This window comes from Plasmodium cynomolgi, chromosome 9, assembly GCF_000321355.1.
Source record: "Plasmodium cynomolgi strain B DNA, chromosome 9, whole genome shotgun sequence".
Lineage (NCBI taxonomy): Eukaryota > Apicomplexa > Aconoidasida > Haemosporida > Plasmodiidae > Plasmodium > Plasmodium cynomolgi.
Window position 1 is genome coordinate 373,849 of NC_020402.1, and position 25,167 is coordinate 399,015.

The 25,167-nt window shown below is 42.5% G+C and overlaps 8 protein-coding genes across 8 annotated transcripts in view; 6 read left to right on the forward strand and 2 right to left on the reverse strand.

Moving 5' to 3' along the window:
- Positions 1 to 291: 291 nt before the first annotated feature.
- Positions 292 to 712, forward strand: PCYB_091830 (hypothetical protein; the record flags this gene model as incomplete). Its single annotated transcript, XM_004222296.1, has 3 exons — positions 292 to 313; positions 460 to 532; positions 619 to 712. The coding sequence occupies 3 exons, from the start codon at positions 292 to 294 to the stop codon at positions 710 to 712; spliced, it is 189 nt and encodes a 62-aa protein (XP_004222344.1).
- Positions 713 to 3,043: 2,331 nt separating this feature from the next.
- PCYB_091840 (hypothetical protein) lies at positions 3,044 to 10,447 on the forward strand (the record flags this gene model as incomplete). Its single annotated transcript, XM_004222297.1, has 2 exons — positions 3,044 to 5,486; positions 5,547 to 10,447. 2 exons carry the CDS (start codon positions 3,044 to 3,046, stop codon positions 10,445 to 10,447), a joined length of 7,344 nt encoding a protein of 2,447 aa, XP_004222345.1.
- Positions 10,448 to 11,860: 1,413 nt separating this feature from the next.
- PCYB_091850 (hypothetical protein) lies at positions 11,861 to 12,927 on the forward strand (the record flags this gene model as incomplete). Its single annotated transcript, XM_004222298.1, has 2 exons — positions 11,861 to 12,171; positions 12,201 to 12,927. The coding sequence occupies 2 exons, from the start codon at positions 11,861 to 11,863 to the stop codon at positions 12,925 to 12,927; spliced, it is 1,038 nt and encodes a 345-aa protein (XP_004222346.1).
- Positions 12,928 to 13,256: 329 nt separating this feature from the next.
- PCYB_091860 (hypothetical protein) lies at positions 13,257 to 15,560 on the reverse strand (the record flags this gene model as incomplete). The annotated part of the gene is made up of 5 exons (XM_004222299.1): positions 13,257 to 13,337; positions 13,397 to 13,448; positions 13,527 to 13,696; positions 13,863 to 15,212; positions 15,255 to 15,560. The coding sequence occupies 2 exons, from the start codon at positions 15,558 to 15,560 to the stop codon at positions 13,863 to 13,865; spliced, it is 1,656 nt and encodes a 551-aa protein (XP_004222347.1). The 3' UTR covers positions 13,257 to 13,337; positions 13,397 to 13,448; positions 13,527 to 13,696.
- A 1,800-nt stretch (positions 15,561 to 17,360) lies between these two features.
- PCYB_091870 (hypothetical protein) lies at positions 17,361 to 17,942 on the forward strand (the record flags this gene model as incomplete). The annotated part of the gene is made up of 1 exon (XM_004222300.1): positions 17,361 to 17,942. The coding sequence occupies exon 1, from the start codon at positions 17,370 to 17,372 to the stop codon at positions 17,940 to 17,942; it is 573 nt and encodes a 190-aa protein (XP_004222348.1). The 5' UTR covers positions 17,361 to 17,369.
- Positions 17,943 to 19,564: 1,622 nt separating this feature from the next.
- Positions 19,565 to 20,468, forward strand: PCYB_091880 (hypothetical protein; the record flags this gene model as incomplete). The annotated part of the gene is made up of 2 exons (XM_004222301.1): positions 19,565 to 20,208; positions 20,285 to 20,468. 2 exons carry the CDS (start codon positions 19,565 to 19,567, stop codon positions 20,466 to 20,468), a joined length of 828 nt encoding a protein of 275 aa, XP_004222349.1.
- A 502-nt stretch (positions 20,469 to 20,970) lies between these two features.
- Positions 20,971 to 22,981, reverse strand: PCYB_091890 (hypothetical protein; the record flags this gene model as incomplete). Its single annotated transcript, XM_004222302.1, has 2 exons — positions 20,971 to 22,373; positions 22,501 to 22,981. The coding sequence occupies 2 exons, from the start codon at positions 22,979 to 22,981 to the stop codon at positions 20,971 to 20,973; spliced, it is 1,884 nt and encodes a 627-aa protein (XP_004222350.1).
- Positions 22,982 to 24,174: 1,193 nt separating this feature from the next.
- The window catches only part of PCYB_091900 (hypothetical protein), a gene marked incomplete at both ends in the record, with an annotated part of 3,709 nt that continues 2,716 nt past the window's right edge, over positions 24,175 to 25,167 (forward strand). The window contains 2 exons of the mRNA XM_004222303.1: positions 24,175 to 24,819; positions 24,921 to 24,986. Coding sequence (XP_004222351.1) covers positions 24,175 to 24,819; positions 24,921 to 24,986 — 711 coding nt within the window. The remainder of the gene's footprint in view (positions 24,820 to 24,920; positions 24,987 to 25,167) is intronic.

Genomic DNA, 25,167 nt, shown 5'->3' on the forward strand with positions numbered 1-25,167 from the left:
AAAAAAAAAAATCAAATAATCATCGCTAGTAACTTCGAAACGAATTTATAATTTCCAAATTTTTTTGTTTTTTTTATTTTTTTCCTTTTTGTTTAAGTGTTCATTTTAAGTGCATCCTTTTTGCCATTTCGCCATAAGTACTTCATTTTTGTTGCGCCAGCAGTACATATAAATACGTAACCGTACGATAGTAACCATACCTCTTTTCATCCAAACTGAGGAGTAACTTAATAGCAAAAGGATAACGCCAACCGGTAGTCTGATGTTTTGTAAATTGAAGAAATTCCCAAAATGAGCGATAAATCCAGGAGATGTAAGTTAAACGATGAGTACCCACTCCGCGTACCGCATCACATGCATAATCATTTTGCCCTTTAAAAAAACGCACAAATGGAGTCACATATTATATATAAGCATGTGCTGCTTTAATTCCCCGCTTTCCCCGCTCCCTTTTTTTAGCCTTTCTTTTTGGAATCACTGCTGTGCTAATATTTTGCTCATTCGCTACAGTAGAGTCTCAAAGATATATGTGGTACAATACACATTTTAATCATTAACCGAAACCGGGAAAAAACAGAAAAAGCCTCGCAATTTTTTTTTTTTTCCCCCCCCTCTCAGGATATTCGCAAGCATATGTGCATCCATACTGCTAATAATTGACTTGATGTTTTTTGGCGTTGATAAATTTAACTACGATCCATTTTACTCGTAATGATATAAAACGACTGCGTGTACATTCGCATATAATCGATGTTGGAGAGGGAGAAGGGGTGCTAAAGTGCGCCACATGAAAGTATACCCATGTGCACTTATATATGTGTACGTGATCGAAATGGGTACAAGCTAGTACCTTTCATGTGGTCATCCAAAATAGTGACTTAAAAAAAAGGAAAAAAATACAAATTGAGCGAGAACACCCCGTTTGAGAAGCAAAGAAACGCACATGTGTCACAACAGAGAGAGGCACCATTTTTGTAGAATGGGGGTTGGGGATATCTTACACTCTTACCCCCTTATTTGTAAAAAAGCACCAAATTGCTCTCACTCACATGGTGCGTACGTTACTATTTTCTTTTTTTTAGCAACTGGGAGAAAAAGCATTTGTGAGACGGACATACGCAGCTGGCTGTTGCTGATGAGCGACGTACGGTGGAACCACGTCCGTGTACGCGAAATGAACACCATTAGGAGTAAATTGTAAAAATATGTAGCACACATCTTAGTGCCATACTATATGATACAGTACTGAACATTACAGCGTAGTATATAGTACTCCTATGCTGTACGCTTTCCCTTTTTTAAGTTTTATTTTTAATTCATTTCATGTAGCCTTTTTTTTTTCCTGCGCGGAATGTTTTTTTTTATGTCGCTGCTTTAACGAAAACTCTTTTTCCTTAATGCTTTGATAATGCTAAAAAGAATGTATGTCGGAATGTCGTGTGTGTGAACACACATAAAGAGTGAATCGTCCGAATCGCGCGAATCGTGCGAAACATGGAAGCGACTTGAAGCGCAGCAAAGAATGTCATTCTGTGAGATTTTGCCACTTATGGCGAACGGAAATGCGGTCGAATAAAACTGTTCGCAAAGCTCGTACGCGCAACTGACGCAATCGCTCAGTTTGAATGTTTTGTGTTTCCTTTTTTTTCCTTGCACCCCCCAAAGGGGTATCCTCTTTAAAGCAAACGTAATTACAAACGTAATTACAAACGTAAATCCAAACGTAAATCCAAACGTAAATCCAAACGCAACTGCAAACGTGAGCAAAGACACCCACCGTGGCGTCATTTATGTCGCGAAGTAGACTGCGCAAAAGGCAGTACTCTCCCGTTTAGTGACTCACCTGCGTCGTCACCACTTCGCATAATGTCTTACGTAAAATGCGTTAGGGAATTCGCAACAAGTGATCTGCGTTAATGAAATGTTGATGCGTAAATCGTTGTGGAGGAAGGGCGCGTCATTTTATGTGTCATCTGTTACCCATGTACTATTCTCTATCATTGTGTACGTTTTTTTTTCCATGCACGCCTTTTGGCAATAGTTTTTCTTTCCTTCAATTTACGAGCGCCTTGGCCACGACGTTCGTCACACCGAGTTTCATATCCCATTCGTGCGCATCAAATGAAGTTTAATTTCCTCCCCTTCGCGCATCACACCAATTTTAATTTCCTTGTATTTCCTTGCATTTTCTCGCATTTTCTCGCATTTTCTCACATTTTCTCGCATTTTCTCACATTTTCTCACATTTTCTCGCATTTCCTTGTGTTTCCTTGTGTTTCCCTCCACTTTGTGATGTATTTCCCATTTCGCCATTTTTAAATAACGTCAAAGAGAAATATTCACCACTTTTTAAATTCTCCTTCAACGATGTATGCGTGCCAAAAAAAATAAAAAATAAATATATATGTATGCACGTATGTATATATACATATGTATGTATATATATACATGTGCTAAAGCGATCCATCGTTTTCCCAGCGGGGAATGCAAAAACGCCATGCTGAACAATTTTTTCAATTTCCGAAAAGGTCCACCGAGTGTATATCTTCCCGCTTTACCACTCCATTGTTAAGTTGTGCGGGCGTTTCGAATCCTGGCAGATTCTCACGAAAAGCATAGCCCTCAAAATAGGGGCACGCGATTAATTCAGTATTTTCCCCGCACAGGTGTATTCTCAGGTGTATGTTCATGCATATGCTCAGGCGTATGCTCAGGCGTACTCTACGTAGTCTTGGTTTGCATGTTGCCCATTTACGTGACACGCCTCCCCATTACACCTTTTAAACCCTTGTAATTCATGCCGAACGCCTTCGTGCACCCCTATTTTTGCCATTTTTAATTTTTACGAGTGTTCAGTACATCCCCCCCTTCACCCCCTCCATGTCTGAGTTGAGGGGAAATTTCAGCAACATTCACTTCTTTGTGAAGTTTTGTTCCGCGGCTCCACAGTGTCGGCGTTCCTCCAACTATTGAGCTGTTCCGTCATCACACCTCTCCACCCCTTGTGCGTGTTTACACCTTCCCCCCCCCGCGCGCATAAATAATGTTCAAAAAAGACATCCAAGAATTATATATAAAGAACTGCATAGAAAATATTTACACTGTAAAAAGACACCATGCAGATGGCAAAGTTGAGGAGAAAAAGAGCAGCGTTCTGTACAAGAACATTGATGAGTTTGTCCATGTCCTCATACAGATAAGAAAATACGACAAGGAATTTAAAAAGATAAACGTTAGAGAACATGGATTGGATGTTGCAGCGACGTTGCAAGAATACCTAGACTTTTACGTAGGCCAGTTTGGGCATAAATTCCATTCGTTCATTTTGGAATATAAAAACAGTCTAGTCAAGGATGATGTGAAAAATCATTACATCATAAAAAAACTAACCAAAAGTGACATTGAAAAGGTTGCCAAAAATTCGTACGCACGGGTAATGTTCATGTATGACAGTGTAAAATATTTACTTTACTACATAAAGAAGAGGTTTGCAAAAATCAGAGAAATTAATGAAAGTTTTGTGAAGCTTCTGATGAGTTACCTGCGGGTCTCTCTCAACCCGCTGAATTTGATTGCCCATGTGTACTTAAGTGGGTACAGGGGGTTACCCTCCCCTGATCAGGCGAAAAAAAAGAACCTCCCCAATGGGATCAGCCAAATTGGACCAAACCAAGCGTGGAAGAATATGTCACCTATAGAAGACCACCCTATGGTAGACGTCCCCCCAAAGGATCACTTCTTCTGCAACGAACTGTGCCAATTTGTGTGTGCTTACGGGGAGTATATCATAAAGCACACCATAAGTAGCAGCTACGTAGAACTGCTCAGCAGGAATGAAATTATCAAATCGAAATTGAGCATATACGAGTCGGCTAAAAGACATATCAGAAGTTACATAATGAAAAAAATATGCTCCTATACCCATTTTAAGAAGTGTAATCTAAGTTCCCAATTTGATCATGCCACCATTTTCAATGCGTACGAAGGGGACCAAATTGAGTGCCAAAAAATATTTAAAAGATTCACGCAAGTTGGTAATGGCTATAAAAATGTGAACATGTCACACAGAGACTTTTCTTACATTTATGAACTTGTGCTGGCAATATACTTAGTGAAAAAATGCCTCTTCCATTTGAACGAAAATATCGATGCAGTTCTTCAGGTAGCCCTGTACACTTTGTACAACTCCGCAAAAGTGATCATCATCTATTTATACTTCAACCTCCCGAAGCACATGGCTCATTACTTTCTAAACGTGTATCTTCTCTTCTTTAAAAGTAAGAAAAAAAATAATGAAGGTCAAAGCCAGGATAAGAAAACCTCACACATTATGAACAGAATGAGGAGGACCTACAGAAACGTTTTGCAGTATGTTGTCAAACAGGAAAAGGGATCCATAGAAGGTGAGGAATGCACACAAGAAGGGATCCAACCAGGAGAAGAAAACCTTTATGAAGTTACCCCACTTGGAGAAAAAATCAAAATGTCGGAAAGAAAACGGTACAGGAAGATCCTCAACCTTTTGTACTTCCAAATGGATAGTTATGACAAAAAATGGGAGAACCAAAAAAGCAAACAAGAAGTGAAAAAATTTGTCGCGCTTCACATGAATGGGTCTGTCATACAGCTCAAATATAACTACGAGGTCCTTCAAAGAAAAAAGAAAAAATGCAAAAAGAAGACACTAACAAAAGTGGGACCCACAAAGACTGTAAAAGGTAGCCAACCTGTGACACATCAAAACGGTACAGTATCGCGCCAGAAAAAACGAGCGAATTTTGTACACCCTGACAAAATTGAATACATGAAGAGGTATGCCCTGCTATACAGAATCGAATGCAGAAGCAACTCAAAAGGAGGAAAGAACACTGATCGAAATAGAGCTGTACATGTACAAACAAACACAGTAAACTATTCGATGCACAACCGGGTGATATACAACTACCGTGATGGTGATGCCTACTCTAGGAAAGAAAAAAAAAGTGATAAGGAAAGAGAAGTCACCTTCTACAATAACAATAATAATAGCAGTTCCGAGAAAAGCATCGTAGGAAAATTATTCAACTGTGTGTTAAAAAATCTACGAAAGGGGAACCAATTCGTCCCAAGCAACACTCGTGATATTGATATCATCAACTCATTTGACGATGATAGAGAGAGAAACCAAAACGAAAGTAACGATTATGAAGATAGCCATTTGAGCGTCCCCAGTGAAGAGGTCTCCAAGGTCGATGAATCTATTACCTGCCCTGTCCGAACCATTTTGAATGAACACGAAAAGGGGGCAGAAACGCCGGGTTCGTGTTACCTATCGAGGAACGGCTCCATACAGAGTGAAGTCAAAATGGAGTGTGAAGTTTTCTCGGAAAGGACACTTGATAAAAGCAAATCCGAAATAAATTCCGTCGAAACGGTGAACAGCAAAGAAATCCAAGAGGATGGAGAAGTATCGGAGGAAGTAAGTAGCGAAGATGGAGACACACCCCGTAAGGAAGTGGACCATACAGTTAAGCGTCACGAGGATGATATTGCATATTCCCATTTAGATCCATCCGTGGGAAAAACGCATAGCAGTGTAGAAAAATCATCCCAAGAGAGTTGCGAAAAACGTAGGAAAAAGCGCGAGGCGAATGAAGAGGTTAAAAGCGGAGAAATCTCTCCTCCTGAGAAAATCCAAAACGAAATTAAAAAAATCGCATGTGGCAAAAAGGTTGATGAACCCCCCAGACACGGCTCCAAAACGGAGGGACACACTGAAAAGGACGCATTCGATAAGGAGACACCCGAAAAGGACGCATTCGATAAGGAGACGCCCGAAAAGGAAAAACAGAGTGATGACTCCCGAGGGATACGCTCACCAGAGAATATAACCCATGCCGATTTGCAGTTAAAAGAAAACAAGCGCAGAACCGAGGGAAAATATAACATGTTCTTTTCGAACGAATCCGGCACGATGGATGTGTCGTCGGATGATTATATCCCGTACAGGACAACGAAGAAAAAGGGACAAAAGAAACGGAGGAAGGCCGCTGCGAAGGGCAAGAAAAAGACGAGCGGAAGGATGAGCGGAAGGGTGAGCGGAAGGGTGAGCGGAAAGACGAGCGGAAAGACGAGCAGAAGGATGAGCGGAAGGATGAGCGGAAGGATGAGCGGAAAGACGAGTGAAAAGACAAAGGGTAAAGAAAAATCGAACGAACGGACGAAGGAAAAGGGAAAGGAGCGGAAATCCAGGAGGAGAGAAACGGAACAGGCGCCCAAAACACGCAGTAGTAAAACCAAAAAAAGGAAAAGGTCTCAACTCACTGACGAGGAAATCGTGAAAACGAAAAAAGGGAAGTCCAACCATTCGTCAAATTATCATTCGGTGAAGTGCTATCATTCGAAGCGAAACGAAGTGGTGGAAGGGGAGGAAAAAAGGTGCACTGCAGTGAGCGTAGCGCGTAAGCAGTCCAGGGAAAGAAAAAATGGGACTGCAGCAGAGGAGCACGCGATAACCACGAATGGTGAGCACTTCCCAGGTGAGCAATCCCCAGGTGAGCGCTTCCCAGGTGAGCAATCCCCAGGTGAGCACATCCCTGGTGAGAATAAACGCGAGTTCGAGAAAGAGTCACAGATGAGCGAAGCTAAGCAACCAACAACTGACGATACGGCAATGCCCGGCAGTGCGAGAAAACTAATCTTTAACGTATCCCTGAATGGCAGCGAAGGGGGAGAAGAATGCACGCCGTGCAAATATGAATTTGGTGGGAGGACGAGCTGGGGTTCGAATGTGATGAAGGGGAAGACGCCCATTTGTGGGGACCTCGATGGGACGGACCACCTTGACAATCGTGACCACCTTAACATTCGTGACTACCGTGACGATCGTGATTGCCTCGTCTTGAGTGAGAATAATCCCTTATGGAAGGAAGTAAACGAATCGGGAAGCATGGCACACGTGCGCGGGAAAAGAGATAAAACGGGTGAACAGGCAGATAAACGCCTAGATGAACAGCTTCGGATAGACACAGACATGCCCCAATTCGACATGCCATTCATATGCACGCGCCAAGTGTACATAAACGAAAGAGTATGCGAAACTGTAAAAGATACAGAAGAGAGACTAAAGTTAATTGTAATTCACCTGTTCAGTTACTACATAATCGGAGGTATATTTCTAATCAACCCGTACAATAGTGCCCAAAAAGAAAGGTACAGAAATTTCACCAACATACAAGAAAATATTAACGACATAGAACACACCAAAATATTTAAGTATAGTAGCCACGAACTTATTATTGGTATTATTAGGAAGAATACAAAGGTGACTTTGCTGGGTGGTAGGACTTCCAAAAGAGTAATGACAATTTTGAATAGACAGGGCAAAGGATTAAATGGTGCCACGTATAAATGTACAATTAATAACGTATTGCATGCATGCAAAATTCAGCAAAGGTTATACTTGGCGAAGAAAGAAATATTTTTCTCCTACATTTTGAAGACGAGAAAAATGTTGAAGCATAGGAAGTATTCCGAGCAGCGTAAGGGAACTCTCGCTCGGGGGGGGAATGCAACTGAGGTCAGAAGTGAATATAGCCGCAAAGGAAGCGGCATAAATAGTCTAAGCGGCATAAACAGCGTACGCGGCATAAACAGCTTACGAGGCATAAGCAGCAGCGGAGAGGTCTTCTTCGAAGTTTACGCCAAGGGGAATTTGTACATCTTCCCAGACGAGCTGCACTACAAGGTGCATAAGGTGGAGGAGAACTCGGACAAAGGTGCGCTCGGAGGGGAAGGGCAACGAAGGGGAGCCAGAAGAGGCAGCAGGGGAGGCAAAAGGGGAGGAAAAAGAGGATACAAGCGGGGGGGGATACGAGGAGTCAAGCATAACACGGAGGGAAGAAGTGAAGGCAAAAGAGAGAACAAAGTCGAGCAGAGAATCGAGGGCCAAAGCGAGGACAAAGACGAACACAATAATGAGCGCATAAGCGAGGGCCAGAGGAAGGACAAAGGTGAACACAATAGTGAGCGCAGAAGCGGGTGCCAAAGCGAAAAGCACAGCTCGGAAAAGGGCACATCCCTGTTGATCATGGGGACTCACAAACACGTGACTTCGCTCAATGAACTCATAAATATGTTCATCAGAAAGGGTCACCAAACCATAAATGAAGAGCTAGTACTATTCATCGTGTACCACTTGATCGTGGCCTTGTTACAGCTGCACGTGTTGGATGTGCTCCACGGAGATGTCAAAATAGACAACATTTTAATTGCGAAGGATGAGGAGCTTCTGCTCCGGATGGACAGAACTAAGGAAAATAACCCAAGAGAGCCGCTCAGCACTTGCAAGGGGGAGATTAAGGGGGAATCCAAGAGGAAGAGCAGGCTTCACAGAGAAGGCAATAGCGGTAGCAGCGTTCGCGGTGGTAGCAGCCGCAGCAGTAGTGGCACTCGCAGCGTTCGCGGTGGTAGCAGTCGTAGCAGTAGTGGAATTCGCAGCGTTCGCAGCGTTCGCGGTGGTAGCAGCCGTAGCAGTAGTAACCCCTTCCTGTGTGAATACATGCTGAATGTGAAGGTAGCCAGCAACCCGAACTCCTTCCTGAAAAAAAAATTCCCTCTGAACGTATTCCTAATCGACATCGGCAGAGGAATTGACGTAAAAAATTTTAGGAACTACCTCTTCTATGGAGAAAAAAACTGTGATTGTTACAATTTTCTGACAGATTCTATTTTTACGTACCATATAGACCTTATAGGCATCGCGCAAGTGGCTAGCTGCTTATTATACTACAAGCACCTGGGGAGCACAAAATATAAATACGATGGAAGCATAATGGACCAAAATTACACCACCATTAATAACCTGAATTTGACCTACATGACGCACAACAACAACTTCAGGAAGAATAGCAGCGCCCCTGTTAGGAGGAAGAAGAGGGACCCTAGTAAGGGTAAGAGAAAAAGTAGGTGCAAGGAGATTGAAAGTTTTATAAAGGTCAAGGAGCGCGCGTATACGGAGGATGAGGAGAAGCACGAGGAGGGCTCTACCGACCAAAGTGCCAGCCACGAGGAATGGAAGCCAACGAGGAAGAGCTCCCACCGTGCAGGGAATGGTCCGCATCCCGTGGGACGCCTCCAACGAAGCCTTAACCGTGCAGGGAACAAACAAAACGAATCAGACAATGGGAACAAACAAAACGAATCAGACAAGGGGAACAAACGAGCCGCCAGAAGGAGCACCGAGGTAGAAAGCTCATACTTTATAGATTACTCAAAAAATATCCCCATGGATGACCGTGATAGAAAAAAAATAGACGGGTACATTGACCAAATGAAGAAGAATAACGAAAATTATTACATCGAACAGGAAGAAGAAAGAAAAATAAAAAACTTTTCCGTGAGGTTACTATCCACGAGAAAAAGGTATATCGAATTTTGGGAAATTTTTTTTCATCTTCTGTTAAACTTTTGCAATGTGTACGAATTAAGCTCCATTAATTACAACAGCAAGGAGATCGGCACGAATTTTGAGAAGGCCAATTTGTTCCACCACAAGGTGATGAATAAAACGGAAAATTACTACTTCGACTTTTGCAAAAATAACTGGGAGGAGGTTCCACAAGGGGACCAACGAAAGAAGGGTGCCCAAATGAAGGAGAAGCTCAATGGGTTTATTACAAGCAATGATAATTTGTATACAGTTAAAGGGGAAACCGTCGGCTGTAATGGGGACAGCCACAACAATAGTGCAGTTATCGACATCCACCATACGGATGAAGCCAAAAAAGAGAAGATCGGTAAGCTGTGCCATCACGACAACACCAGCACCGATGATGGAAGCAACGCATGTTCAATGCAAAACGGGCGCTGTGATGATGAGAAAGAGGCGCTAGAAGAACAACCCAGGAAGGAGACCCATGAGGAACCACATAAAGATAATAGCCGCAACCAAGTGGGCAAAACTAACGCAGAAAGGGAAATCACAAAAGGGGTTATTTTAGACAAACAAAATGAACAAACGAATGGAGACCAACCTAAAAGTAATAGTAAATATTTTTTTATAAAAAATTCCATTTCGAATTTAAAAAATATAAAAAAAAAAATGCATAAAGTGAAGCACAAAATAGAAGGGGACAAACTTGATGCCAATAACAACAAGGGAAAAAACGACTACTGCAACTTCTATGGAAAAGAAGAAAATGTTAGCTTGAAAAGAAAAATGATATTTTTTGAGAATGAACAGAATAGACAGAAATGCAGGAAACTGAATGACCAGAAGTACTACGCGAAGGAGTGCCGCGCGAACGACACCAAAAGGTTGACCAGGTATATCAACAAGCTAATGAAGAAGAAGGCCATTTTTGTTCTCATGTTTTTAAAAAGGGCCATTGAAAAAATATTTGATGATGACAAGAGTAGGCAGGAAATTTTGCTCACCGAGCTGAAAAACGCGGCGGCTTTTTTTTGAGCCACAGGTGGGCCGTTCCACTGGTCTTGCACGTCGTGTGCTGCTTCCATTTCGCCAAAGGGGGACCTAAATATGTGCCTCTTTCCAGTCCCTCGGCTCAGCTGTTGTGGCGTTATTCTCTATATACTTATCTGAGAGATCCCCCTTGTGAAAGCAAAGCATATTCCCATACGTTTGCACACGCACAGGAGGTGAAGGGGGGGTGCATATGTGCATACTCGCTTACTACATGCATGTGCATGTGAACCCCGTTGCTGCACTCCCCTCTCTACCGCCCTTCCGACGCCTCATGGTGCAGCAGTACTTCTCCAGCCCATGCACGACCTGTGCTGTGCGCATATCACTTTTTAACAGTCACTTTCGCCATTTTGTTTACGTTTTACGTTATACGCTTTTGCGCTTTTACTTTTCACGTTTTATGCTTTATGTTTTTCTTATTTTCTTATTTTCTTATTTTCTTATTTTCTTATTTTTTATTTTATTGTTTTATTTTTTTTTTTTTTTGAAGCCCACTGAAATTCAATTTATGATGAAATTGCATGGGCACGGCGACCTCCAGAGCAAATCCATGTTTTTGTTTTTTATGCTGTTATTATTTTCCCCCTTTTTTTTTTTTGCCATTGTTTTATCCATTTTCTCACCTCTTTTTAACCTCCTTCCCGTTTCCGTTATCTCGTGCGAGTAAAACGGAAGGGAAGGAGCGCTCGTAGTGACCTCACGTAGTGGCCCCAACGGTGGCCTAACTTGTAGTACGTCCAGCAGTTGCGCAAGCAATTAACACTGCTTCGCTTCGTGTCACTTCGTGGCACTTCGCGGTACGTCGCATCCGTTTGCTTCGTTTCGCTGCGAAGCTTATAGACCCTCCTGAGCACACACACCCCTCCTCTTCGCGCGGGAGTGATATCGTTCCTGAGGAGCATTCGTCGTTGTGTCGTTTCTACGAAATAAAACATTTTAGCAAAGCTGGCTGCCCTTCCCGAGGGGGTGCTGGAGCCACACGGTGTGTATAAACACGTATACACTTATTTATATATGTATCTACGTTGGAGCAGCGTTGGAACCCTCGAACGGCCTTGCGTTTTATATACCCCCTTGACGGGAGAAAGTAACGTCAAGGGGCGGCAGGAACGCATCCGGGAAGAGGTTTACACGGAATGCAGTTACAAATGAGTTGGTTAAGGTAACGGAAGGGAGGGGGGTGCGCCACTCGTTCTACATAACTTTTGGCCGCATTTCTTGCACAAAGGGGTGAATGCCATACAGCGTAGTGGTGACAGTAACTTTCTTTTTTTTCCCTCCGTTGAGCCGCTTCTCTTAGAAGCTCAGCGAAAAGGACCATTCCATGTGCATGCCAAAGATAAATATACGTCTCTCCCCACATGGGTACTTCCCCCTACACGCAAGGCCCCCAAAATGTACAACTTTGTAAAAATATTTCGCTCAAACTTCATAGACATAAATGCTGCAAACAAATTTGAAATTTTTTTAAAAACGATACTGCGCATTTATAAGACGCCAGCCCGAACGCACCTACTGGCGCATGCAGCGGATATATCGGCCATATACGGGGTGAGGCAAATATACAATTATATGAAGAACGATGAAGAAGGAAGAACTGTGCTGAAAGAAAAACCATTGCTAATACGACAGGACATACAATTTAATGAGTTAAAGAAACTGCCAAAAAATACACTAGGATATAAGTATATGGAATTTCTGGAAACGTACAAACTGCATGCACATGACAGAGAAGTATCTCATTTTTTACAGATTTAAATTATTCCTACATTTTAACAAGATATAGACAGATCCACGATATTGGCCACGTGGTTTATAATTTAAATATATCGATCGAGTCCGAAGCAGCACTGAAATTAATTGAACTTGTGCAAACCAAATTGCCAATAACTCTGCTAGCCATTTTAGTAGCCCCCTTCATGACGCCATTATATCGTTTTCAATACATCTTTAAAGACTCCATTCCTCCCAATTTTCTAACACCCAACTTTGATTATACCTACAATGATGGGTACAATTATTTGGACGAGTTATCCATCAAACAGTATGAGTATAATCTGACGGACTACTTTCACGTGGATAAAAGAAACGACGGAAATTTCTACTCGAAAATATATCAATACTACTTTGACAATATAAATAATTCTTCCACCGTCCGAGGCTCCATCTTATACGGGTTTGAAAACAAAAGCAATAATGACATTATATATGACCATCCCAATAGGGAGTACATTTTTTTAAAAAATTTGAAAAAAAAATATCTTCTTTTTCAGTACAAGCCAAGAAAAACTTTATTACGCGAGTTATATCCGTGGGCGTACATGGCGGGGGTGTCAACAACGAAACCGCTGCATTCCATCCATATCGAAAAATGGCTAGACAAGGACATCGACTTGTTCAGGCGCACGTACAATATTACTCCCCTCCCCGATCACTTGAATTTGATGGCTGGGATTAATTGAGGGGAAGGTTCGAGGGAAACACACATGCAGAGGTAAAACAAAGCGGTGTTTCACTCCCTTACGCGGGGTTGCGACACGTGGATTCACTACTTTTTTTTTTTTTTACGTACATTTTTTTGGTCCCTACGTATACTTTTGCACGTGTGCAATGGTGTACGCACTTGCCACGTGGAGAAACTACCCCAACATCGTACCACGAACTATGCCTTTATTTTAACCAACGAGAATAAAACATATTATGCTTCCCCCTTTTTTCCGTGAATGATAAAGTCGGCTGACCCGCTGATACCCCCGGTGAAACGTCCCTTTTTACGTTCCTCCTGTTCAACTTAAACGTGGAGGACATCCAGCTCTTCAGTTTGTTCATTTCGACTCGTTCCATCTTCATGTTCACTCGTTTTTTGAGTCTCCTGCAAGGGAGGGAAGGCGAAGGGGAAAAAAGGGATTAGAACAGAGTGCCGTTCTGAACAGCAATAGCAACAGCAATGGCAAGATTGCGTGTTCCTCGAGACAACTTCCCCCTTACAGCACAAAAAAAAAAAAAGGAAAAATAATTAACACAAAAGGGCGTTCATGTCCGCTCATCGCGAGATGCATACCTGAGCGACTTCTTCGACTTGTATACCCCCCTCCTGAGGTGAGTAGCTCTTAACCGATTTTCATAGTTATTGTACAGAATGTACATGTGCAGGTCTGCCCACCTGCCCGCATTCTCTCCGGTACTTTTATTCTTGTGCATCACGTTGTATATGTCCTCGGGCACGGTCATGATATATCCCCTCTTGCAGTACACATAATTTTGAACAAAAAAATTGATATCTCCAACATTTTTTTTAAATTCAACAAATCGTTTAAAAAAATAAAAACTTTCCCCTTAGTGTTTAACTGTGTGCTTCTCTCTACAATGAAAGTCACATTGGAAAAATCTTTTTTTTTTAAATTTTTTTAAACAGTTTTTTTTTTTGTATATAATATAACGCTGCGGAGAGGAAGGTGTGCCCATATTTTTCATGAATTTTTTGGGCCTCTTCCAGGTGTTTATTGTCTTCAATGACGACCTCCTTAATTTCGTCAATAAGAAAGGTGAGGAAATTATCTTTTAGCTCTTTCGCGGGTGGTAGGGGGTAGCTCTTGAAGTTAAAAATCGCGTTCATCTCTTCGTACTGCTTGCGCTGCTTTTTGCTGTAGAACAGGATGGACTGGGTCACCGCAACGGGGGGGGAGCCAGGGGAGTGACCACTTCCAACCACACCGCTAACTGCAACACCGCTACCTGCAGCGCCGTGCGCTTCGACGGGAACTCCCTCGAACAACGCGTCCACGTACAAATTAGCATCCTCTTGGAAGGTGTAGTGTATATGCACATGCGCATCCACGGAGTAAGCCTTCTTTATTCTCATGTCGTCCGTGATTAGCACATAATCTCCCGTCTTGTTGAACGTCCTCACTATGCTATTCTTGTAATCGACTTTGTGCGAACTCGACACGAACACGCAAGGAATGTACGCATTGACAAATCCATAAAAAGCGTACACGTCACTCTTATTGTAATAAATTATGATTTTTTTATCTTTGTTTTTGTTTAGAAGGTAAAAGAGAACTAGGAATTTTTTGTCTTCACTCATGGGGGCGCAAATGCTGAAATGATCGCAGTTGTTCTTTCTGTACCTCCGTAGGTTGACGTAGTGAAGGGTTGTTCCCCATCGTGGGGCAACGCCTTCTGCGGTGGTTCTACCGCGACTGTGTGTCTTCTTCCCTGGGGGGTATCTCCCCTGATCGTCGTCGAGAAAAGCACTCCCTGAGCTACGCTGGTTAAACGTCCTAAGCGGGTCAACCCTGTCAATGGGGTCAATCGGGCCAACCCTGCCAATCGGGTCAACCGCGCACCCGTCGCCCTCCTCAAGAACCTCATACTTTACACTCCGAGCATGCTGCAGCAAGTCATTCACGACCCACTGGTCATACGATTTATTTACTAGCAAAATCTGCAGCGCGTCCCCCCTGTCCTGCTTTTCCTTACAGAGTGTTAAAATCCGTTTTACTGTATAGTCCATTTTTAACTGATACAGCTCACTCAAGTCATCAATTATGATGAAATTAACAAGCTCGAGCAAAACGGAGAAGTCATACTTGGGAGAGAAGCTTTCTGCATTCAAAATGATAATATTATACAGAAAATAATTGCATCGCACATTTTGAACGTTCCCTTCGTTATTTATTAAGTAGGTTGACACATCTGGTGGCTTCAATTTTATTATCGTTTCATGCAGAGCGGATGTTTGTGCCTGTGATGAAGCCACGATGAGTACGGACTTGTCTGTGCATACGAAATTATTTTTTTTTCGCCTCTTCTTTGTCTTATCTTCTATCGAAAAGGTGTTGTCTCCCTCCCTGTTAGACATTGCTACTCCATCTTGTGCATCCACATTAGCGCCTTTTATTTTGTAAAATGAATAAAGCACGTACGATACCATGCAGTCAGAGTAGAGCAAACTGATTAAAACGTTATTGCTCCGGTTTAGCAGCTCAATTAAAGCATACTGATATGTGTACAAATAATGCAGACCTCGTTTGGACAAAATATGTCTTATGTAGCTATTGCTTATTTTGGTGACTTTCACAATTTCTGTCATTTCGCTTCTATCGCATATTTTTTTTTTTCCATTCTGTGTGTGCGTTATTTTGTTCAGGTAAAAATTGTTCCTACTTTGCGGATTTATTCGGTTCGCTGATTTCCCCCCTTTTTGCTTCCCCCAATGGCCATTCTTAAACTCCGTCGAGGTTTTACATGACGAGATGACAAATTTCTTCTTTTCACTTTTGTTGTATTTCCCTACGATGGAGCTGTAGGCGTGACTCCCTGTTTTTATTTTACCACTTTCATGGGATGCACATGTTTGCAAAAATAATTTTAACTGCTCGTGCGCATGGCGGTAGAAGACTACCCTTCGAGGGAGCATGTTAGGACGGGAGTAGCTGCGGGGGAGGGGTGCACGTGGTTCCCCCACTGTTCGCCGTGCGTGCCCGATCGGGATAAGTTTGCGGTCCTTTTGTGGGAAGCACCGTCACTCGTTGGGTAAATGCTCTTGCAGTTATGTATATGTATACATATATATATATGTATATATATATGCAATTGCTACCCTCTGCACAGCCCCCCCTTATGTGTAGTGACGCCTGCATAGACATAACCCATTCGGTAGTGGAGCACGAGGAGCCACACCGTCATGCGTGCGACGTTGCGTTCGTGTTATGATTTAGGTGACCTCTCTTTCTTCTCTATGAATCGCCTCTTGCGCGCGTCCCTCGCTGCCATCCTCCCTTTCAGCTAAACTGCTGCCTAATGTGGTTTCCCCGAGTGAGCTAACTTACGCGTCCGTTTCGATATTTTTCGACGCATGCTAAAGGACGTTATCTCCCGCTAAGCAAACCCAATAGTGTTGTTTGTTCTGTGTACATAAATGCATTTTTATTTTATTTTATTGTTTTATTTTTTTAACTTTAAAAACGCAGCGGTCGTGATTCCACTTTCGAACATCTACACCATGGCGCGCAAAAAAAGTGGGCGTCCTTCCTGCTTTGATTTTTGGCCTCAAATGGGGATCCCCCTCTTCGCTCCAAAAAGTGGCACACCAAATGGAGCAAGTGGAAAAAAAAAAAAAAATGGCACAACTTTTAAGAGGCAGAGGCACCTTGTATGCTATTTTCACATCATACTAGTTTGTTGTTTCCTTTTACTTCGTTCTCTTTTGTGTTTTTTTTTTTTTTTTTTTTTTGCATGTTTTTTTTTTTTTTTTTTTTATGCACTGCATCAGCGCTCCCACTTCCCCTCTTAGCAATATATCAGTTTTTTCCCTTTTTTTTTTCCCACTTTGACGTTCATACAAAAAGCGCCTCGAAAGCATGACCGATTTTGGTACCAACTGAAACAGAGGCGTGTAGTAGGAACAATCCTGCATTTTACCGACGAGCTAGCCCATATATCGCACATTTCGAGCGAACGCGCTGGCGTCGTTTACTTGGGCATCCACATTGCAGATTTAGCAACACACGGAATACTTCCCCTTTAGCTCCAACGGAACGTGTTAGAGGTTTTCCAGTTGGAGACTCACGTGTCATACACATGTGCTTAAGTGAGTGCCACAATGGCAAGGGCGCCGTAAATCTTATCCCCCACTGACGTGTGCTCCAATGTGTAAAGGTGCACATCGCGGCATGCCACCTTTTAAGGGGGGAAAGGCTTCACCCATATAGCCTACAAATGCGCAAGCCTACATTTTAGTAAGTTCCCCTCCCCTTTCCCCTTTTTTTTTACACCTCCCGCAGGTATAACGCGTCTACACACCCACCGCGTGACTTCCAACCGTACGCATCACTTCTAACCGAACGGCATCACTGTACACACACCGCCAACCTCCCCACCAAGTAAGCAGCCTGGCCAAATGACAAACCTGAACGTCGAGAGTGGCTACTTCAATGACGAGCTGAAGGAGGAAGCCAACGAGGCGAATTTTATGTACACCAACATCAGTATGCTCATAAGAGCACACAGGAAAGACAGAAATAAACTGACCCTCCAAAATAAAAAATTAAACCTCATTAAAATAGTCGGCTTCGTATTAGCCATCGAAGAGAAAAAGGAATTCATAGTCTACACAATTGACGATACAACAGGGTACATCAAGGCAAAGTTGCTTTTAACATATTCGTACTCTGCATGCAATGATAAAAATGATGACATAAAAATAGATGACATGGTGCAGATCTTTGGTATCTGTAACACAGTGAGCATTAATGAAGACCTAACCATTTCGATAAGTTCAATTAACAAGCTGAACTCACTCAACCATTTGTGTCACCACCATTTGTTGGTCTTTCATAACTACTTAAAATTTCTGGAGACTCAGAAAAAAAATCTGGTGCTGGAGGACGAGCGGGCAAAAAACGAGGAGGATGAAATTGCCTCCAACGTGCCGACCAACGACAATCCGTTTTTTAACTCGTTCTTTTACTAATCCGATGCAGCGCGCGTGCAAGGCGCACGTTACGTTTCTGCCTCCTTACTATGCATAGGAAGGATACTGTGCGTAATATTATCCCCCTACACTCTTCAAGCCGCATACGATTTATGCCCAGCACCTGTGTAGGGTGTCCCTGTAGGCCTACACACATTTATACATTCCCAACCTCCTCCTCCTCCCACCACCACCACTACTACCTCATCCGTGCCAATACCTGGTATGCGCAAATCTTTATGATACCGTTTTGGCCAAACTGAGCAGTCTATTATGCCACCCCTTCTCGTGTATTGTATGCATAATTTGTTTCCCTTTTTAATTCGCTCACGAACAAAAAAGTTATTGTATCATATGGCCCCATCTAGCTAGCCACACTTTTGCTAGAAGTAAAAATTATAAAACGATTACGTGTTCTCCACAAAGTTCATGCTCAATAGGTAGCTGATCGACCGACTCGCATGTCCTGTACAGGTGTTTAGAAATGCATCAACAGTCCTCCTCATAAAGGAGGCAACATATATCTGGGCGCACTCCATCATCCCTATATTATTTCGAAGCGTTGCAAAAAAATTTTTATCAACTTCTTTTTCATCTACACACACCTGGAAGTACCCGTCCAAGGGGAATAATCATCCACTTGTCGTTACCCATCTGAGTAGTGTACTTACATAAACATAAAACAACCAAAGGGGGGTGTACATTTTGTACGTGAACTGATGAAAATACTTCCGTTCGTATTTCCTTGTGAGGCGAAATTGTATAGTCTATGTGCTCAGCCTATTTTATGTTCACCTTTCAAATATATCATTTAACTATATGTGTGCTCCTGGAAAGATGCATGCCTTTTTTTTTTTTTTTCCCCCACCTGGGTAATGCCATTAGATTCTTCATTTTAATGGGCCAACATATGTATGGAAATGGCACAAAACTGATACGCAACATGGTTCCCTGAGAGACAAAAAAAAAAACTTTTTCCGCTTGGGCACGTTGCCGTGTTTATATTTTAGTTCGACTATTTTGGCCCTCCACTGGGACGCACGGCAGACCGACTCAGCAAGCCCGCATCACGGAGTATTTTCAATTTAGCAAAAATGGGTGCATCAGGGGGGAAGGCGTTCCTACACCTTTGCGCCTTTTCCATACGTGCACTGAAAATGTTAAAAAAAAAAAAAAAAAAAAAAAGGCAAATAATTTTGTTGCCATGTTGGTAACGTTTAGCGGCATCATTCGGGCGTGCGTGCTTGTTGCATATGTATGTAGATCTATGTGCCCATATTTCTGCGTACATATTTTTGTGTATACAAATTTGCATACATGCAGAGCGCTGCGTGGAGACTTCCGCTGCTTCTTTCCCCTCTCTCGCAGGCGCAAGATTGACGCGTTTCACGCGTTTAATATGCCCCTTGCGAAGGACACCCTTTCGCAGTTTCGTCCCTACGTGGGCGATTTAGGTTAGTTCCTTTGTGGAGTCAAACGCCGGTGGCTCCATTTGCCGATTAGCCTGTGGAGTCAAACGCCGGTGGCTTCTTTTGCCGATTAACCTGTGGAGTTAAACGCCGGTGGCTCCTTTTGCCGATTAACCTGTGGAGTTATACAGTCGAGCCGCCTCTCCCCCGAAGATGAACTCGCTGGATAGGAAGCTGAAGCTGCTCAATTACACCCCCGTGGATATAAAAAAGGACGACGAGTTCTACTATATGATATTAAAATTGGAAGAAGAGAAAATTCGCCTGTACAAACCAAAGGAGAGGGAAAAAATTAACTACACCAAGGAGAAGAACTACATCGAGCATATTTTGAAATACCTAAAAAAACTGAACATCAATGTGCGCAATGTTAACAAAACGAATATGCACGAGGTGGGTGTCAGGACGTACATCCTGAACAGCCTGACCACGTTGGCTTTGATCGATGAGTATAAGGACCTCGTGGGCTACGACGAGGGTTGCGCAGAACAGCGTGATGAGCAGTATGATGAGAAGCGTGATGAGAAGCGTGATGAGCAGCGCGGGGATGGCGTGAACGGCCGCCCTGACAATCACGTGGGAAACTCCCAACACACCGGGGACTACAACGCCCCCCTGCCGAACCAAAGCATAATCGCAAACTTCTTCGAATTGAATTACCTGAACCAAGCCGAGCTGGAAGAGCAGCGGAAACGAAGAGACAATCTCAGAGTGATAAACGAACAGATTAACGAAATATTTAAAAAATGTGACATCCCTTTACTCGTGTGTAACGAACAGGATGATGCCAAGTGGATGTACCTCATCCTATCGGCACTACACGCAATTAAAGAAAAATTGAAAAAAAAAAACGAATAACCCGCATTACGAAAGCTTGTTTAATTTTAACATAAAGTTGGCCAACACCGATTTGAAGGACTTTGCTTACATCACGAGGTATTTGCTTAACAGTGTGCTGAAGGAGAGAAAGGCCCACCTAAAGGGGGTTCTCAACGACATTCAGATGTTAACGTACAACCCGGTTATAGACATACGACAGGGGAAAGTGGGCAGATGATGTCGCAGTGGCGCGCACGAACTCCCCACACGGCATGCTTGCGCAAGTGTGCATATTGGGCGGCGCCTATTTGTGTATACCAGTAAGTTCACTCATGTGTATACAAACAGGTTCACCATTGTGTACACCCGTTTGCATGTTCTGGCTTTTTCCAACTCGCCTCAACTCACTGCAATTTCCCCCTTATCATCAAATGCGAAATGTCTTTTTCGAATGGTGAGCGTAACTCCATATTACATGTCACCGCAATTTCTTCGTTCGGAAAAAAAAAAAGAAAAAAAGGCTCCTCATAAGTAGATTTTAAAAAAAAAGAGCAATAAATCAGGGGGGAAAATGTAAGGGGCGGGAAGGGCGGTATTACATAAAAATTGTTAAAAAAGCATGGCGTCAAATGGTGCGCACGTGGGGCCACGTACGCGGTACACACACACACATATGTATATATATACATATGTACATATGTACATGTGTATTTGCGCTGCAGGCGCTGGGGCCCCTCCGGTCATAGCTCGGGGAAAAGCTCCAACTTTTCTATATAGTCGGGCAAATACTTCTGCACATCCTTGTACTTGTTCAAATGCTCCTCGAAGGTGAGAATTTCGGGCTGGTTGGTGTAGACGTACTTGTTGGATGTGTTCCTCAAATGAAAGGGCACGTCGAATTTATAATCGTTGCAAATTTGCTTGGCGTTATTTTCCACAAGATAAATGTAGTTACTTTTGGACGATTTGCATAAAACAATGACGGCGTATATTAGCGCCGTCTGGCACTCAGGCATCCCTATAGCCTTGCATGCATAATGTGTGTTGATACAAATAGACAGCACGTCATGGTTCGCCAACCCGATGTCCTCAGAAGCTATTCTAATTAACCGTCTGCAAATGTATAACGGATCTTCCCCGTTCTTCAAAGATTTTGTTAAATACAAAATAGCCGCTTTGATATTTCCAGCTCTGATACTTTTGTGTAATCCGGAGATAAAGTTGAAATGGTCTAGCTTGTTATCGTTCGATGGGAAGTTTTGCAAAAAATTTTTTATATTAGCTAGCTGGATAACTTTTTTTTTAATCTGTGTGGATGATGCCCATTTGTGCAGTTCGCTAAAGTCCTTCAGTTTGAACTGATTCGTTATCATGTCACAACTTTTTTTTGCTTCCTCCGCGTGTTCCATGTTTCGTTTGTCCTCCTCAATTTCATTTCGACTGTCCTTTTTCAGATAGTTTGGATGGTCCCTCCCTTTGTCCTTCTCCCTCTCCTTCTGCTCCCTCTCCTCCTCCCTCTCCTTCTGCTCCCTCTCCTCCTCCCTCTCCCTCTCCCTCTCCTTCTGCTCCTCGCGCTCCATACTCTTAATGGCAAACTCGATGATGTTGATGGCCACCCTGGCGTCCCCACAGGAGTGGTTCATTATTATGTCCAAAGCATTGTCCTCAATGTCAATGTCCAGCTTGTTAATTATCCTTTTGATAATTAACGCGAGTTCTATTTTGTCATACGGGCTAAGATATAAATACAAGCACCTCGAACTCAGAGAAGCATTTAAAATATTCATGGGGTTGAAAAGGCACGTGGCGAGAAGGTAGAAATAGCCTTTCTTCAAAATTAGCAATAGATTTTCTTGCTGACTTTTGTTCAGCCTATTTATATCTTTTATGCACAAAATGGTCTTCTTCTTGGACAATTTGTAATTGATAACTGACTGGTCGTATACCTTTCTGAGTTCATTATTTAAGTTGTTCAGGTGGAATAGCGAGATGAACAAATTGCTGGTTTTATTTTTTATAACATTAACTAGGGAGGATTTTCCTGAGCCGGGCGGTCCACACAAAATTAAATTAAAATTTAAATCTTCATCCAGTACGGTACTGAGCAATGGATTTCTCTTGCTTCGAATTTCGTTTATATAGTCTTCCTTGTAAATTGGTTGGTACAGCTTGTGCAAGGGGGTGTTGCTTTCTCCCGTGTTATCTTTTTTTTTTTTTTTCCCTCTTGTCTATGCTGTAGCGCATGTCGGAATCATCCCCACCGTTGTTACCACTGCTGCCATGTTTTCCATGGTTGGCACTGTCGTCATTTTCGTAATTCTCGTCATTATCCCCCCTGCTGTCTTCCACATCGCCTTCTCCCCCACTGCTGCGGCCCCCCCTTTCGCTCCTCCCACCAAAGTACTTCCCCAAGGGGTCTTTTGTGTCCCCCTCTCGGTTTCTATTGGGGGCCGAATGATCTTCTAACTTTACCTTAACCCCGAATGACGGCTGCCCGTCTGTGCTGTGTTCACTTTTGATGATATTATCATTCCTTTTTTCATTCTCCCTATCGTTATGGATTTCCTTTTTCACCTTAATGGTGTCTCCTCCCCTTTTGACCTCCACCCCCTCGTCGTCTGTTTCTTTTTGCCTCTGCTTCTCCGGCTGCTCCTTCTTCAGCACGTTCACCTTCTTAAAAATGCCAAACTTATCCAACGTGTTTTGCGCCTTTATGACATTCTTTTTGATGAAAATCGATTTTCTCTTCATTTCTTCAGAAACGTATTTGCAAGCAAGTGGGTGCCGCCGAATCCGCAAGCGTCATTATTGGGCGTGTAGAAATCAGGGCACGCTTCTTGGGTCAGGTCTCCAGGGGGAGGGGGGGCACAAACAAACACATACGTACTAGCGCGCATATATATGCATGCCACTACACATACATATAAATATGCATATATATATATATACATCTGCAGAAAAATCAACAGTGCGCGTAAAAAAAAAAAAACACTGAAGGGGAGCTTCTCTTGGGATAAAGATTTACAATTTTTGCGCTGCCGATTTTTTATGTACACTTGAAGTCATGTGCAAAGTTAGTGTAGGTTTTCATTTCCCGCACTTTTTGCTTCCACATATGTGGAGTGTGCGCGTGAACAGCACGAGAACGTAAAAAAAAAAAAGAGAATACCAAGAAGCGGAAAAAAGAGAATGCAAAAAGGCGAAAAAAAGAGAATGCAGAAAGGCGAAAAAAAGAGAATGCAGAAAGGCGAAAATGCGACTCATGCATCGAAGTAGCGTCGTGCCATCTGGCAGCGCACCAATATCCTCGCCAGTACCGCAGTGCAGAGATGAAAGGCCCTCTTCGCTTCACCGCGCCGGGATGTATACAATGTGCCCCGAACAGTGTGCTCATTTTTTCCAAAAACACATGTGGAAAAGAGAAAAAAAAAAAATTAAGAAAAAAAGCATGGTCATTCGAAACTGCATACCATGTCGCAGTCAACCGGAAGGATTTTTTTTTTCCTTTTTTTTTCCTTTTTTTTTGAGAAAACTGCAAATAGAGAGACACTGCGGTGTGATTCGCATCGCCACAAACGTGTAAGCACTGTGTACGTTTCCTATTTCTCCCCCTCCCCCTTCTAAGCCCATCAAAATGAATGACAAATGAACGGGAGCACCTAAGTTAACGAAATGTTTGTAAAAAGTGGGCTAACATAGCTTCCGCTAACTTGTGTACTAGGGTTGCTCCAATTTTTTCCTCCTATTTATGACTTTGTAACGCCCCTTCATATTTTTTCTCCTGTACGTTGTTTTTTTGTGATCTCCGCTTGAGTAAAAATTGATACATATTCTGATACTGGGACTTACCCGTAGAGCCATAGCCGACGCGTGCATAGGTGCATCCAAGTTCTTACTCCACCCAATTTTAATATTTTCATCCCCCCACACACACCGCACAAACGATGAGCAATATGCTGCACGAAGAAAAAAGCCAACACGCGCTTCACAAACATGTCGAACAATTCGTACACATTTTAAACAGCACAGAAATATCAGACAAAGACAAAAAATTAAACGCCTTAAGAATAATATATGAGAAGCTGTCAGAATTTTTTACCATTTGCAAGGAAGAAGAAAAGGAAAATTTTTGCCTCTTTTTTCGCAACTATTTGCTGTGCCAGCTACACAAATGGATTAACGAAGAATTCGATGAGTGCAGGAATTTTACTCTTGATATTTACATTCTTATTGAAAAAAATCTCGATGATACATTGCTAGACTGCGTGCTATTTAAAAATGTCAGCAGGGATGATAACTTTCTTCATATCTGCACGAACAGATTAAAGGAGGATAAAAATAAAAAAATTATAGAAGATAAAGAAGAAGTCAGATTAAAAATTGTGCAATTTTTTAGCATTATTGTCCACAGATTTAGGAACAAATGCGCTGACTCTGCTCCACACGTGCTGGACATTAACCCCTATCTTGAAGATATTTTAACAGCTTTAGCAGTTTTAATTAAAGACCCCTTTCCCCTCATAAAAAAAATCAGCTGCCAGTTGTTATGTGAACTATCGTTTGAAAACAAGCCAAAGGACTTTAATCACGTAATTACAAATGTTTGTTTCGTCATAGTCAACTTATTTTTATATGTACACAGTGTGATGTATGTATGCAAAGGAGTATGTTCTGTGTCCCCCCTTCGCAGCTGTACAGAAGCTTGTTGAAAGGTTTGTTGACCGCCTTAGCCGTAAGACAGAATGACATTCGCGAGGTAATGCGAAATGCCGTTCGGTTAGCCTCTATGCTCCATTGGAAGGAGGGGAACTTCCCAGTCCCACCGCTGCAACGATTTTCCATTTAGCTAGCTGGCCGTACTAGGCATACCCCTTTGTGTGCAATAAATTTTTTTTTTTTTTTTTTTTTATTTTTTTTTTCCATTTTAGCTTGCTCTG